Source organism: Pan paniscus, chromosome 8, assembly GCF_029289425.2.
Source record: "Pan paniscus chromosome 8, NHGRI_mPanPan1-v2.0_pri, whole genome shotgun sequence".
NCBI lineage: Eukaryota > Metazoa > Chordata > Mammalia > Primates > Hominidae > Pan > Pan paniscus.
The window spans coordinates 134662466-134678267 of record NC_073257.2 but is presented as its reverse complement, the minus strand read 5'-3'; the positions used below and the strand labels follow the sequence as shown (position 1 = coordinate 134678267).

Genomic DNA, 15802 nt, shown 5'->3' with positions numbered 1-15802 from the left:
AACACCGCTGGAGCTGTAACATTGCCTCTTTGATAAAGCTATTTTCTTCTACCTCCAGCTTGCTCTTGAATTCTTTCGTGGGCAAAGCCAAGAATCCTCGCAGGCTAAGCTCCACTTTGGGGCTCGCCTGCCCTGCATCAGCAGCTCAGACAGCAGATACGTGGTTCCTGTGATTGCATTTCAGCCTTTCATTTGCAAGCTATAACCCAAACCCAACAAAGCCTAGGTCCAATTTATTCCCATCAAAACAAAATGATCAAAGCTTGTTGTGATGAGTGAATGACATGCTTGATTCAAGCAACCAGTTAGAGTTTTAAAAAATGAGTAGAGTTTAAAAAAATGAGTGGAGTTAAAAAAAATGAGTGACAGACACTTATTTTATTTTACCTAAGACTCTTGGCAAGAGTTGAAAATAAATCCTCGTACCGTCAGAGGATAAAAATAGAGATCCACTTAATAGCATCTGATGATTAAACAGTCAACTTAAAAAGACAATCTTTAAATTGACAATGCGGTATAGAGAGATAACCCTGCTCTTTGTAACATTTTGTACACTTTAAGACAAGAATTAGGAAATGTAGCATTTGTGGCAGCAAAGAGAATAATTGCCTTAGAAGTTTAGTAATCAGAGAAGATTTGTTTAGTAACAAACCTCAGAGAAGCAATCCCCTCTGGCTGTTTCTTTGACCTGTCTCTATGCAGATAGCGTCTGATTGGTCAAACATTACTGAAGAGAAATAGACTTTGCTTTCTACAGATTCACATGAAAATTGCAGAAATCACTCAAGAGTCCTCCTCTGAGCAGTGACTTTGTGGATCTCCAGTGGCCCCACCATTTGGAAATGCTCAGTCTGCTTTTCCTTGGCCTCCATGGGGCCTGCACCTCTCCTACTCTGTCCTGTACAGCCCCGGGAGCAGAGAGAGGCATAATCCCCCACCTTGCACACTGCAACCTTACACTGCAGATATATCACATCATAGCTGTCAAGAAAGCTGAAGACATTGAACTTGAACTGAGCCATGTTCTTCTGGCGGGGATGGAGGTTGATGTAGGTATTGTCTTTGATGCACCTGATGGGGAGAAAAACCCCAGGACAAAAAGATTAACTTAAAGCACGATATGAGTTTACTGCAACCCAGATAATCAGGCATGGACCCAGATCTCTGATTTGCAAATAGAGTTCTTCCCACTACCCACTCTTTCTTTCATAAAGAAACTTTTTAACACTGCTATGAGTGGAAAAACCACTATTCCTGGACATAAATAGAAAGGAACTAGAAAATAAACACAATAAAACAAAAAAAAAAGTAATTAAATTCTAGGTAGAACTCTTGTTTTCAAAAGGCCTACTCTGTTCTGTCCAAAGAGAGATGAAAAGTGTTGGTGGTTTTATTTGAAGGCAAACTTGGATTATTTAAAAATGTACATCAGTAAACCCTAGGGAAACCACCAAAAAAAAAAAAATTAAGAAGTGATGCATTCAGAGGAGATAAAATGAGTCACATAAAATGCTCAATTAAAACTGGAGAAGGCAGCAAAAAGAGTGTGAGGAGAGAAACAAGGAACAAATGCAACTAATAGAAAACAGTTACTGAGATGGTAGATTTTAATCCAATGATATCAAGAATCACTTTAAATATAAATGGTCTAAATATAGCAATTTAGAGGCAGAGTAGATTAAAAAACAAGTCCCAACTATTTATTGTCTACAAGGAACCCACTTTAAATAGAAAGACACAGGTAAGTTAAAAGTAAAGAGATGAAGAAAGATATACCGTGCAAATACTAATCAAAAGAAAGGTGGAGTAGCTATATCAATTTCAGAAGAAAATAAACTTCAGAGCCAGGGTAATTATCAGGAAGCAAGAGGGGTATTATATGAAAACAAAGTGATCAGTCCTCCAAGAAGACACAATAATTTTTCTTATGTAAGCATGTAACACAGTTTTAGATAGAACTGCAAAGAAAATCAACAAATCCACTACAATAGCCAGATACTTCAAAACTCCTTCAACAGTAGTTGACAGATCCAGCATGAAGAAAAGCAGTGAGGATATAGATGACCTAAACAGCACTCCCAATCCACTAGATCAAATTGACACTTATAGAGCCCTCCATCCAGCAACAGCAGAACACACATTCTTCTCCAGCCCACATGGAATATTCATCAGGACAGACCACATTCTGGGCCATAAAAGACACCTTAACAAATTTAAAAGAACAAAAATCACACAAAATACATTATCAGAATCGTGGAATTAAACTCAAAATTGAATAAGAACAATTCCTGGAAAATTCCCAAATGTTTGGAAATTAAACAAAACATTTCTAAATAACCCATGGGTCAAATAAATCTCAAAAGAGAAATTAAAAAATATTTTGAGCTAAGTGATAATGAATATACAAGTAATCAAAAATTTGTGGAATGCAGCTAAAGCAGTGCTTAGAGGGAAATTTATAAAATACATATTTTAGAAAAGAAGAAATATCTAAAATCTATAGTCTAAGCTTTGAAAACTAGAGGAAGAAGCACAAATTAAGCCTGAAGAAAGCAGAAGAAAAAAATGTCCGTTGTTAAATTCTGGCACCAAACAGAGCCTCTTGCCTGATATATTTATAAAGGGGGTTGAAAGGGAAGAGCTTTCTCACTCTGTGGCTCAACGCAGTTTAGTGCCACCTCTGTGCACCTCTCACACCATGGCTCACACTGCCTATGGAAGGTGCTGTGTCCTGTCCATCCCCTGGCTTTTGGAAACAGGTACCACAGTGCTCTCCATGGACTTTAGGGTGCCGTGGTCCTCACCACTCTAAAACTGCCATTGAGTAGTAAGTGATGGATTTTTGTTGTTTTCAAACTTGTTGCGAACTGCCCATCTATAAGTACTTTGCCTCTGTTAGGGGACAAGAGAGCTATAAACGCAAACAACTGGCCAAAGTTCTAACTTGGCAAATCTTTTGGTTAACCAAAGGAGCCAGAATAAGTCTCACAAGTATAACTAAGATCTTAGCTTGGGATAACCTATTAGTTCATCAGTGTAGGCCAATGCCCCGAGGGCCTGCACCATGAATGGGGAGTCCAGTGAAGTCATACGGCTGGAAGGGGCTGGAAGGGGCTGGAAGGAAAGGAGGCATGGACATGAAAGGGTGAAGTGAGGCAGCAGAGCCCAGGGCAGCAAGAGCCCTCCCTAGGACTGTGGGGAGTTAAGGGAAGGTGTCTATAACTGCCTGCCTATAACTATTTGTCCCCACTTGTGATCAGATGATGTTGAGGGCCCCCACTGTGCCTCTGAGACACAGTGAGGAGTCTACACAAAGTTCTGATGTAGGAATACCACTTGAGAAGCCACAGGTTCCCTAAAGGCACGCCAGGTGAATATACAGTCCACCCCAGAGGGCCTTCCATCTTCCTTACCCCTGCCGGATCAAATCATACTTGATGGTTGTAAAATCATGGGGATCAGGAGAAGCCACACAAGTATCCACGAAGAGCATCAGGTTGGGATTGGGGCTGTGGAGGGTGGCTTGGAGGAAGACCTCTTTCCTCTGGCTGTCATAGTAGGGCACCATGCCTCCCACATGCTGGGACTCAGGGGACTGGAGGAAGGATATAGACACGGTGTAGCCAGCACCCTCCGTTGGGGCGTCATCCCTATGAATGATTTCAACTGTGGATGGGCCGTTTGCCCTACAGGTGAACTTCAACTTGGGCACCTTGTGCCGCACAATGACTTGGCCAGGGTGGCCCCGTTTCCGGCCTCTGATGGAGTTGGAGTAGCTGAGGGAGCCGAGGTGCTCCTGTGAGGATGAGAGAAGGGTTGCGGGCAGCACTCTTGGCTCCCTGACAAGCACCTGCCTCCATGAGCTGAGACCCCTCCTTCCCACCCCACTTGGCACCAGCTTACTGACCTGCAGGAGGGATGACCTCCCGGGGCCAGACCTCTGTGATACTTAACACCACAAAGGGGTGACATGACATGTGGGGTGCATGCAGGGAGCCCCCAGTGGGCAAGTCTGGACTGTCCCTTCCATCCTGTGAGGATTAAGCTGTTGTGCTAGCTGTGAGCTGGGCTGGCAGGTCCAGCTGCTCTGAGCTCCCCTTCTGCTGAATTCCCCCACAAGCTCAATTCCTGCAGGCTCCCAAAGGCCAACCCCACCTTCGTCCCCAGAGCTCTTGTCCTCTCTTTAGTCTCTTCCTTGCCCTTGACTCCAGACCAGTACTGGCTCCATGTGAGCTGTAGGCCTGGCCCTGCTGAACTTCACTCCCAGCCTTCAAATCCAACAGGACTTGCAGGAGGTAAGGTTGTGCTGGGGCCAACAGGCAGGGGTCCCTGCCTCTCATGCCCTGTGTAGATGCCTAGAGGCTTAGCCTGCCCGGGAACATTTGCTCAAAGAAGCCTCAGCTTGTGGGATTCAGATCCTGTGACATTCTGCTTGGAACCTCCAAGAACTGCCCTGTCAGCTTAGACCAAAGTTTGTCAACTTTCTTCCACCATGGCCCCATTAAGGAGCCTTTGTAGACATCTTACTCATCCTGGCCTCTCTCAAACCCTGACTATGAGTTGTAATACAAGTATACTGTTTATATACCAGATGTGTATCTGTGCTTGAGCTAGAAAGAAAGATATTATAATTTTTGCCTCTAAGAACCAATATCTAACTTCCCTGCTGCCAATAAGGGTAACATTACCCTCCTTAAGAATCTCTGACTTAGAATAAAAGTCAAACTCCTCACCCACATGGTCCTGCCCTCCTTCCACTCTGATCTTGGGCTTCCTGGCCTCCAGTCTCTTCTTGAAAGCCCCAAGGCTGCGGCTGCCTCAGGACCTCAGCCCTGGCTGATCCCCATATCCTCTGCCTGGTTGCCCCACCCCAGGGAAGGCTCAGCTTCCCAGCCACCAGCCTATTCAACATGGCTTCCCTTCCACCCCAAATGACTCTTCTACCCCTCCCTTGTTTTACTGTCTTCGTAACCTCTTTTGGTATAAAAAGGACCCTGGTTTGGGTGTTTGGTCTGATCCTGTCCCCCCTTTCATGAATGTAAGGGCCATGGAGCAGGGGCTCTGTCAGTCTTGCGGCTGCTGTGTCCCCAGCACCTAGAAGGTGACCCATCCACTGACTCTGAAAGCCGACATGGACCTCTGTGCAGCAGTGTTTTCCTTATCAGCGCTCTCTGACCCTGCTGACTGCTACCCCAGCACCCTGGTCAGCTCATGGGGTTTTCAGGGGAAGCTGAGCCAGCCAGGCAAAAGAGAACATTTGCAGGGTCTTCCCTGATGGCCCAGAGGCTTCCCTGGGGGTGCCCACTTCCCAGACACAGGGGGCATGGATCCTGGGGCAGAAACTTCTGAGGTTAAAAAGTAGAATTGTCAAAGCAAAAAGGATAGGAATGACTATGATCTGTACAATGAAATAGATAAAATGTGAATGACTTCAACCTCTAACAATGCCAAGGGTTTCCTGGCCTCATGTTTGTGTCTAATCAGGGGATGTATAAGAATAGAGGAGCAGTATGGGGATCTTGCTTGGGAACAGGTTATCCTGTTTAAATACTGAGAAAAAAATATTCTGTGGTTATACACTCTCCCTATATCTCTCGTGTACTTGTTTCCTTAATTTCAATACCATTGTTTTGTGAAATAAACCAGTAGTCAAGGAAAACTAAATAAACATATATATGTCATGATTTATAAATGTCCTAAAGGTTTGCTTTCTTGATCATGGAATGCAGTTACCTGCTTAGAAACCTAGCAGTCAGATGGGCAAGTGGACAATCTGTCTTCCCTCATGCCTGTCACCATAGCTTGCACATGGTAGGTGTACACCAATGCTCAATCAAGAGGCATGTGTGGAAAATACATTGCCTCTGGAGTGAAAAGACTATACCATCCATCCATCCATCCATCCATCCATCCATCCATCCACACATCCATCAGCCCATCAGCACTCAATACTTGTTATTGTGTATCCCAAATTCCCCAAAGGAAGGAAAGTTTCAGACAAACTAATGAGCTGCTCTCTGTCTTACCAAACTCAGAAATGAATTTATGGTTTGCACTTTTCCTCTGTCCTTACACAGATTTTTAATAGGTGGTTGAATTTCCCAAACTTTTCACCTGGGCCTCATCCACAGAAGGGTAGCACCACCTGGGAAGGGTCCTACCTGCTGGATAGTGCCACAGTGGCCATAGGGAATGTTGAAGATCAGGTAGCGTCCCATGACTTTGGGGCGACATAGCTCATCATTTAAGTGGATGTCCCAGGAGGAGTAGCCCAGCCTCCGGAGATAGCCTCGGTCAATGACGGCTTGGAAGAGGTGAGGCAAGCAGGATAGCTGGGCTGCAGGAGGGGAAGATGAAGAAATCCTCACAAAGAGAAACTGGTTCACTGGTCATGTAGGTCCTGGGTGCGTGTATATCTTTACTTCATTAAACTACCATGAACAACGCCCTGAGATGGAGCTGGCTCAGCTCTCCTCATATCCCACCCTTGACTTGACTTTCATTAATTTTACTTATACCAACCCTTTTCCAAGAAGGCTTTGAGGTCACGCCACACCCATGGGGAATCCTACCCATAGCCCACATTCCATGCATGGCTCATTTCTCATGTTGAGAACTGTGCGCCTGAACATGATCTATCTGGGTCTTTGTATGGAGGTAAGTTGGAGAAAGGGAGCCTGGGTGCAAAGGGGCTTTTTTCCCAACCTCCTAAAACCCAGCGAGTGGGTGGAAATCCAGAGATCTCAGTGTAAACACAGAAGTGGGTCCCCCTCACAGCCTATTCTTTCTCCCCTGCTTGGCTGTTCTCTCAGCTACCCCCGCATCAGCATCCTTAGCCTCAGACCCTAGAGGGAAGACTTTACCATTGTCCTTAGGTACAAGAGAGTCAGCCAGACCTGGTGAGAGAAGGATGAAAACAAATGTCAACTGTGTTGGAACACTGCAAGAGGATAATGTAGCTGGTAGTAGACATGAAGTGTAGGGGAATGGGCTCATTTGATTTCACTACTAAAGCTGGGGTACAGTGGCATGAGAATTTTCCAGAGCATGCAAAGGAAAGGAGGGCCCAGGGCCTCCTGAGGGAGCTGGAGCCTGGCATGTGTGAACTAGAATTGAGAATACATATATCATCAATTCCAAGATTTATTGGAGCAAGAGAATAGTAGACACATGGCTTCTAAGGTTATAACGCTATCCTGTGTATGAACACTGATTGGTGTCCTTTCCCAAGCACATGACACGCTTGGAGCCTCAAGCTGGGAAAGATGTAATTTGCAGATATCAAAGTCTTCTCCAGCTCAGAAGCAAGGCAGGACAGTATCCCAGAGCCAACACCCAGCCCAGGAAGCATGGCCAGCTAAGTTCACTTAACCCCTCAGTGAATGTCCAAAGGATCCACTTGGTATATAATCCAAGAATGGAAAATGGATTGTCATTTAGAATCGGTCCCCTGACAGCATCAGGAATAGCTGGAACCAGGAACTGACATAATCAAAACAAGGATCTGGAAGGTGAGGGCCCCATGACCCTAGCACACATTCATACTCCTTGGCTGGGTGTGATTCATGTCTGTCTTCAGGGGCCTCTGACAGCTTTTCTAGTTGGGTCCCATGTCTATGCAAAACAAGGCAACATCTACAAAGGCAAAAGCAATGGCAACAATTCCTTTGATTTACCCGTAAAAAACTAAGAATGGAATAGACAAGTTGAGCTCAGACTTGTGTTTCAAATCTTAGAATTCCATAACTCCTTGACGTTTAGGGTAAGTTTAGGGCACATATAAAGAAGCACTGCTCCATACAGAAGGTAGTCAACCTCTTGAAGTCAGAATGCCCAGACAGATATTGGGTGACAAAATACATTCCAGGAAAGGTATAGGCCAAATCTTGGATGAAAGGGACATCAGAGGAGCCAGGGACACCCTGGGGTGTCTTTCTGACTTCTGAGGGTTAGGGCCAGGTGAGGAGGAGTGTCTACCCAGGACTATGCTCTTGAAGCCCTCCTCCGAGATGGAAAGAGGGACTGGACAAATTGTAGACAAACAGCAGCAAGTTCGACGGCCTTAGTCATTTTGTTACACCGCCACTCCTTCCTTTGACCCCATCATCGTTTAACTGTATTTCAGAACCAATACTGCGCTGAACTGGAGTTGGACAAAAGTGACGAGTGCGCCCCCAAGCCTGGATGATTAAAAGGTTTACCACCAAGTGTACCTAACCAACATGCTCTCGGTAGCATAGGATCTGGGACCCTGGCCGCACCTGATATCCCCAGGATGGTGAATTTGGACCCCAGGAATGTGAGGAGAGGAAAGGCAGGGTGGGCAGAGGACGCGGTACCTGCGCACACCACGCCCGCGTCCTCGCGGTGCTGGCAGTTGTGCCGGGCCCAGCCCGAGTGGGTGCAGCGCTCCAGCGCGTCCTCGTGGCCGGTGCAGCGCACGTCGTCCAACAGGATGGGCCCAGTGCCCTGGCCAAAGCGGCCGCGGCCCGGGGCGCCCAGAGCACGGCCGCAACCCAGGAGGCGGCACACCACGCGGGCGTTCCTGATGTTCCAGTGGTCGTCGCACACCGTGCCCCACACGCCCTGGTGCCGCAGCTCTACCCGGCCCTCACAGCGGCTCCGCCCGCCCGCCAGGCGTAGGGGCGGCTCTGCATGGTGAGAGAAGCGGTCAGGTGGGAAGAAACTCGAGGTCAGGTTTCCATCCTGGACAGGATCGCAGGGTGCCACTTGCTATTTGCAATACGAACTGTTTCTGGTTTTGTTGTTCTCTAACACACACACACACACACACACACACACACACTTTCTCTCATACAGTAAAGCCTTAATTATCTGAAGCCCTCAAGGAATGGTCCTTGTGGGCAAGCCTAGTTTTCCAGGTACCTAAGAACTTAGGTAAAATATAAAAACCCAAAGAAAACAAAGCAAACAGGCAAAACAAAAAACCAAAACACTTCCAAATATTTAGGAGACAGTTGTTCTAAAACGAGGCACTGCCTTGACTCATCAAACATGTATCCAGTGAAATTACTTTTACTCTTGATGGCGAAGAGCTCATACGTTCGCTCTAAAAACCATATTGTACAACCCAGCTCTTCCACTTGGTATTTACTCAAGATGAACAAATGTGCATGTCCACAGAAAGATTTGGACACAGCAGAAGCCTCCACAACAGCCCAAATCCAGAAACCATCCAGGTGCCCATCTGCAGGAGAAGGGGTAAATCATGGTATAGGCACACAGTGGAATAACACTGCACAGTAAAAAAAAGTCACAAATGACCAATACATTTGTTCCTTTATGGATCTCAAAAACATTTGAAGTGAAAGGAGTTAGAAACATGACAGCACATGTTATTTGATTCCATTTATATGACATTCTAGAAAAACAAACCTATTCTATAGTGACAGAAGGCAGATCAGTGTTTGCCTGGGGAAGGTGGGAGAGATTTACTGAGAAAGGGCATGAGGGAACTTCCTGGGATGATGGAAATGCTCTCTATCCTGATAGTGGTGGTCGCTACACAGCTGTGTATGTTAGACAAAACTCATGGATGCATGCAGTTTATTGTATAGAAATTATACTTCAAAAAGGTTGATTTGAAAAATAAAAAGAATAAAAAATAAAATCTATATTCTGTTGGTGGTATCATGCCCACAGACATGTGTAGAATGATTTGCCTTTATATCGGCCTGTGGTGACTGCATCTTTCAATTTTCTGCTCTGTTTGACACATAGAAGATGCTTAGTGAATGTTAAACACCACAGGCTTCCGTTTCTCTGTGACTGTAGTATGCTGGTCTAGGCTGGTCACTCTCCTCATCATATTTATTGCTGTAATATTGGAAGCAAGATAACCATGCTTGTTTGAACTATGAATAAGGGTAAATATTTTCTGGGTAAGGTTTTGGAAAGTGAATTTTGGGATTTCAACCCACAAAGTGCATGTGTATCCACACACACACCTGTGTCTGCACATACACACCTACAAGCTCATAAAATTTTCCTGTAAAGAGTAAGGAAGTTAAATGAAAAATAAATATGATCCTAACAGTATTAATAGAGTTATGATCATTTTAGTGTTTAGAGACAAAAATTACCAAGTACAGGGACCATCTTTTCATCAACTGAAATTTTAACTGTAAATAAGAAAAAAAAAACTTCAAAAATGTGTGTTCATATTTATATTCAAACCTGAAAAAGAACCAAACATTTTCTGTAATTTCAGATAGCAATACATTGTTTAAGTTCCTACTTTAGTTTGGGTGCAGAAATATTATCCATTAAGTTTTACTTTTTTTGCCATCAAAATGTATTAAATGGCCAGGTGCCTGCGCTCACACCTGTAATCCCAGCACTTTGGGAGGTTGAGGTGGGAGAATCACTTGCATCCGGGAGCTCAAGACCAGCCTGGGCGATATGGCGAGATCCAGTATGTATTAAAAAATTTTAAAAAAATAGCTGCAGGGTGGTGCACACCTGTGTTCCTAGCTACTCGGGAGGCTGAGGTGGGAGGATCACTTGAGCACAACAGGTCAAGGCTGCAGTGATTGCACCACCGCACTCCAGCCTTGGCAACAGAGCAAGACCCTATCCCAAAATAAATAAATAAATAAATAAATAAATAAATAAATAAATAAATAAATGTAATAAGCAGTGCTGTATCCTGTTTATTCTCCAGATATAAAATAATGTATTCAATGGTCAGAAAAAAGCTTTATAAATATATTGAATTTTGAAAGGAAGAATTAAAAAAACATATTTTGTAGAAAACATTTTTATAGGGGCTGAAAATGAAGCCAAGAAAATCAAGTTAGTTTCCTCTGAAATATTTTTAGATAAGAAAAAGGTCATATCTGAGGGATGTAATTCCATAGTAACATATACAGAGGAAAGCCTGGTAGAAAAATTAGCAATGGATTTTATGAAAGAATATAGTAGTGCAAATAATAAAATGAAGCATTAATCTAGCAACAGACATAAGATCGTTACAGAGTGATGGTGTCACTTTGGTCGAAATTAGATCTGTGGCTGCAAAAAAAAAATTCTCTTGAAAAGAAAGCATTAAAATTTGGCTTCATTGAAATTTTACACTGTAGACTATAAGTGTATGAAAACGAGCCTATTTCATCTGTGATATGCAGTAGAAATCCACCCCGTGCACTGATCTTGTGGATTTACATATTCAGGCATAAACTGGAATATGAGAGGCTGGCATTTTGTGAGGGAGATTGACAATTCTTATTTTGAACATCTACAATGTGTCAGATAATTTGCATCTCTGGTCCTCATGACAATTATTTTAGAGATGAGGAAATGGAGACTCAGGGGTTTTATAGCATGCTCAGGTTATCCACAATTCAAGCCCGTGAGGCTCCAAAGCATGTATTCTAAGCACTTTGCCTTTCAGGAGTATAACATGTGGGAGTCGCATTCACCCGGGCTCCATGCGGTTAATCAGGGATGAAGGGGAAGGAAGGTAAGGGTTTAATGGCCACCACACCTTTTCTCCCTCTCCAAGGTGGCCCTTCCCGAGCAAACAGGAAGTGACTTCGCTGTCATGCCTTCACAAAGGAAGTAAAACCCTCTGAGTGTCACCTAATCTGTGACCAAAGCAACCCAATTACCGTCAACCAGATCCACAGAGAAAAGGTTGCCTCATGTGATGTCAAGAGCCAGTGAGAATTACAAGCAAAGGAATCTTCTGGCAAAAGTGGAGTCATGGTGTGGGTGAGAAGGAAGGAAGTGAGGAAATGAGGGATGGAGGTAGGAGGAAAGCGAAGGAGGGAGGGAGAAAGAAAGGAAGTAAAAGGAAGGAAGGAAGGAGGGAAGGAAGGAAGGAAGGAGGGAGGGAGGGAGGGAGGGAGGGCAGGCAGGCAGGCAAGAAGGCAGGCAGGCCATACTTAAACATAGGTGAAAAGAAAGTGCTGAACTTTGGTTTCATTGAATTTTACCCCCATATGTCTTCAAAGTACCCAGGACTTGGGGGAAAAAAGAAAATAAATAAAAGAGAAGAAAGCAGCAGAGCCTTGTTACTGAAGACGTCAATGTCATAGGGATTTGGGAGAATCACACAGATGGATTCATCCGCAGAGCATGAAAGCAGAAAGGACTTTGGATAGGAGTCAGGACACCTGGCTCTGCCTTGCCCTAGCTCTGTGACTTTAGGCAAATCTTTTCCTTCTTTGGGCCTCATTTTCCTCCAAAATGAGGGTGGTGGTTCAACACCTTACTCCCCCAACCGGGTCCATGACCAGCAGCAGTGGCATAACCTGGGAGCCTGTTAGAAAAGCTGCACCCAGAGCCACTGAATTTGCATTTCACAAGTTCCACATGAGGCTCACACACATATAAGCATTTGGGAATCCCTACTCTAGACTTGAGATTTTAAGCTATTTTATCCTATTTATCCTGTCCCCAGCATCCACCTTCACTGCGTGCAGTTTCATGACTAGTGATAGTGGAGTGGCCTGGAATCCTCTGGGGAGTTGAGTGGCCTCCCCTGACTTCTCCTCTCTTCTCCCCTGACCTCACCTGGAGAAACAGAAGTGTTTATTCTGGGTGTGTAAACTCTTGCTGGGCTGAGCATTCTCAGAAAGCCACTCATGAGGGCTGTTGCAAGGAGCAGAGAGCATACCTGGTGAAGAAGGGGCTTCAGCTGCAGTGGGAGTCGTATCTGCAAATGCAGAGGAATGTTTTGGTTTGACCAACTACATGGTGGAAAACAGAAGGGCAGATGGATAGAACTAACACTATCACAACCCAGTTTTTTCATGTGTGTGTTCAGGTGTGCTTGCTGGGTCAAAGCATCACCTGAAACATGACACATATGGCCAAGCAGGAGAGGTGCAGACCCCCAGCCCTGGCCTCCATGAGCACATCTGATCAAGACCAGTGCATGACACACAGGCCAAGCAGGAGAGATGGGGACCCCCGGCCCTGGCCTCCCATGGGCACATCTGATCAAGACCAGTGCATGACACACACAGGCCAAGCAGGAGAAGTGTGAACCCCTAGCCCTGGCCTCCCATGGGCACATCTGATCAAAACCAGTACAGCAAGCAGAAGGTGTGCCCTGGTGCGGGGGCCACTTTTGTGTCTATGGATGAAGAAAACATGAACCTCAGTTTCTGTGAAAAGGATGCTGGGGTTTCTGTTTACACTGAGGCTCATACCATAGACAGAATAGCCAGTACCTATATATGTTGATTTGCCACAGAGAAAGGGAAAAAGTTGATCATATTGAACTTTAGAAATATGACAGGCAGAAAACATTACCAGAGGGCGTGTCCGCTTCTGCTGAGGTTGAAGATGCATCTGTGTATTAACAAAGAGAGCAGGACACAAACATGAGTGGAAGAAGGCCAGCTGTGTCTTTTCACTGAGTTTTACTCTGCAGTAAAAATGATCATAACTGAGGCTTATTTTCTGAATAGAACATGACACATACGAAGCCAGTCTCATTAACTTAAACAGTACCACAAAGGAGACTTTACCAGGTGGAAAGGTCACTTCTGCTGAGGTTGAAGAGATCTCTAGAGATAAAAGGAAGAAGAGACATACACCAGTGGAGGGGACTCCTGGGTTTCTCTTTTTACTGAGGCTATATTGGGGACAAAATTTTTGAGTTTCATTTTGATAAACAGATCTCCAAGAAGAGGCACTGATGGGATAGCAGACAGAGTGTTCTACCTGGTGTAGAGGTCACGGGAGTGGAGATGGAAGCTGCAGGTGAACACAAAGGACAAGGGAGCAATAAGACCGTCTCGTCAGGCACACATGCCTCTACAAGATGCAGGAGACAGGAAGGTGGTGTCCTGGATCAGTGACTGCCAGGCTTGTCCTCCTGCTCTGCAGCCAGGAGCCATGGCAAGGCATCTCCAGACCCCCCACTGCCTCCAAGCCAGCCCTCCATTCCTTCCTGTGGGTCTCCATTCCTCTTGCCAACATGTTACTTCTTCCCATGGAGGTAGAGGTGACTGTCTGGGGGGGCCATAGCCATGGGCCAGGTTTCTCAGTGGCATGGAGTTAATCTAACAAAGATTCTGTGAGCGGGTACTTGCTTTCCCGGCCTTTCTCCTCCTTTCAAATGATTGGTGGCAGTGACCCAGGAAAGGGTCAGCTCTGCAGACTGGAACTTTCCCTAGTGGGCTGTCCTAAGATCTAGCTGAGAGTGGGGAGGGGTGGCAGGTCCATTCGTCTTTTGTACTGTTTCCCGCCAATCCAGCTTTATCAGTAATAAAGGCTTCATTTTGCTGCTGAATCTGATGTTTTATACCTCATTTGCTTCAACACCTAGAGCAGGGAAGACCACCCTCTTATTATCCCCCTTCCCTTACCAAAAAAAAAAAAAAAAACCCACAAATCCCTCTACACTCTACTTGTGAAGTTCTCGAACCCAGAGTCACATTAGAAACTCCTCAGATAATTCCAACCAGCATCACTCCAAATCTGTTGTATAAGAGGCAAGTTACTTGCTGTCTTGGTCAACTCTGCATCTCTTACTGCCTTGGCCATCCTCACTGAATGCTGGCAAATGTCAAGGAGGATCAGGGAAAACCATGGCTTGACTTCTTTCCATTCTGGAAACACCACTTGGTGGCTGGTCTCCAGGAGAAGTTCTCTCCACAGACTCAAGTAGGTGATTACCTTAGACCAGTGGTCCCCAACCTTTTTGACACCAGGGATTGTTTTGTGGAAGACAAATTTTCCACGGATGGCGGGGAGGATGGTGGATGGTTTCAAGATCAAACTGTTCTACCTCAGATCATCAGGCATTAGTCAGATTCTCATAAGGTACACTCAACCTAGATCCCTCACACGTGCAGTTCACAACAGGGTTGTGCTCCCGTGAGAATCTAATGCTGCCACTGATCTGGCAGGAGGCAGAGCTCAGGTGGTAATGCTCACTTGCTCATCATTCACCTCTTGCTGTGTGGCCCAGTTCCTAACAGGCTATAGAGCCCTACTGGTCTGTGACCTGGGGGTTGAGGATCCCTGCCTTAGACTACCAGTCAGTGAATGTCTTCATGGATTCAACTTGGCCTAATAGGTTGAACAAATTTTTCCCTTGGCTTATGCATTGAGCTGAGTTGCCCAGAATTCACTGATCATCATCAGGGGATCAGAGATGGCCTTTAAGAGTAAGGTTAATATAAACATATTTAAAAACTCAAAAGATGACTAAAAATGAAAGAATTTAACCAGGACATAAAAAGTTGTTTAATCAATTCACTGGAAAACCAAACAAAAAAAATTATAGCAAGCCAGATGGAACCCAAAATAACACTTAAATTACCTTTTGAGGTGGTTAGAGCAGTATTCAAAGACACTGGAAATGAGAAAAGGTAATTGGTCAAAACCTACCAAATGGCAAACAAATTTTGTTTCATAGTTAATTTGTTTTCTTCTCTGTGTCCCTAGAACACGGAAATCATGGTTTTCATTTATTTAATTAACAAATATTGACTGCCCACTCCTCTGTGCCAGGGACTGTGCCAGGGCTGGAGTAAAACAGCCAACAAAACTACATAGGTTCTTTCTGTCCTCAAAGACAGGACTGTGTCATGGGAAATTCAGATGAGGTCAAGTGATTATACAAATAAATGTAAAATTGCAATTGTAGCAAGTGCTATGAAGGAGAGAGGCACGATGGTACCAGAGCCCATGGCAGGTGATCGGACCTAGCCAGGAAAGTCCTCTCTCTATCTTACCATCCTCCAACCACCACCTCATGCCAGGCAGAGGGTCTGGCCTGGATGAGGCACCCTGCTCAAAGACGATGATAACTTGATACCAC

At 45.0% G+C, this 15802-nt stretch overlaps 1 protein-coding gene across 3 annotated transcripts in view; it reads right to left on the bottom strand.

Annotated features, from left to right (window-relative positions):
- Positions 1–365: 365 nt before the first annotated feature.
- Positions 366–15802, bottom strand: part of LOC100975321 (putative DMBT1-like protein) — a 70019-nt gene continuing 54582 nt past the window's right edge. For 2 of the 3 annotated variants that reach the window (XM_055093430.1, XM_055093431.1), the window contains 6 exons: positions 15302–15334; positions 13282–13320; positions 12641–12679; positions 8340–8651; positions 6864–6896; positions 6025–6337 (listed from right to left, as the gene is read on the bottom strand). In XM_055093430.1, coding sequence (XP_054949405.1) covers positions 6111–6337; positions 6864–6896; positions 8340–8651; positions 12641–12679; positions 13282–13320; positions 15302–15334 — 683 coding nt within the window. In that variant the 3' untranslated portion in view covers positions 6025–6110. Of the gene's footprint in view, positions 1072–3413; positions 3797–6024; positions 6338–6863; positions 6897–8339; positions 8652–12640; positions 12680–13281; positions 13321–15301; positions 15335–15802 lie in introns of those variants that run through there. The other variant, XM_055093429.1, reaches the window with a different exon arrangement.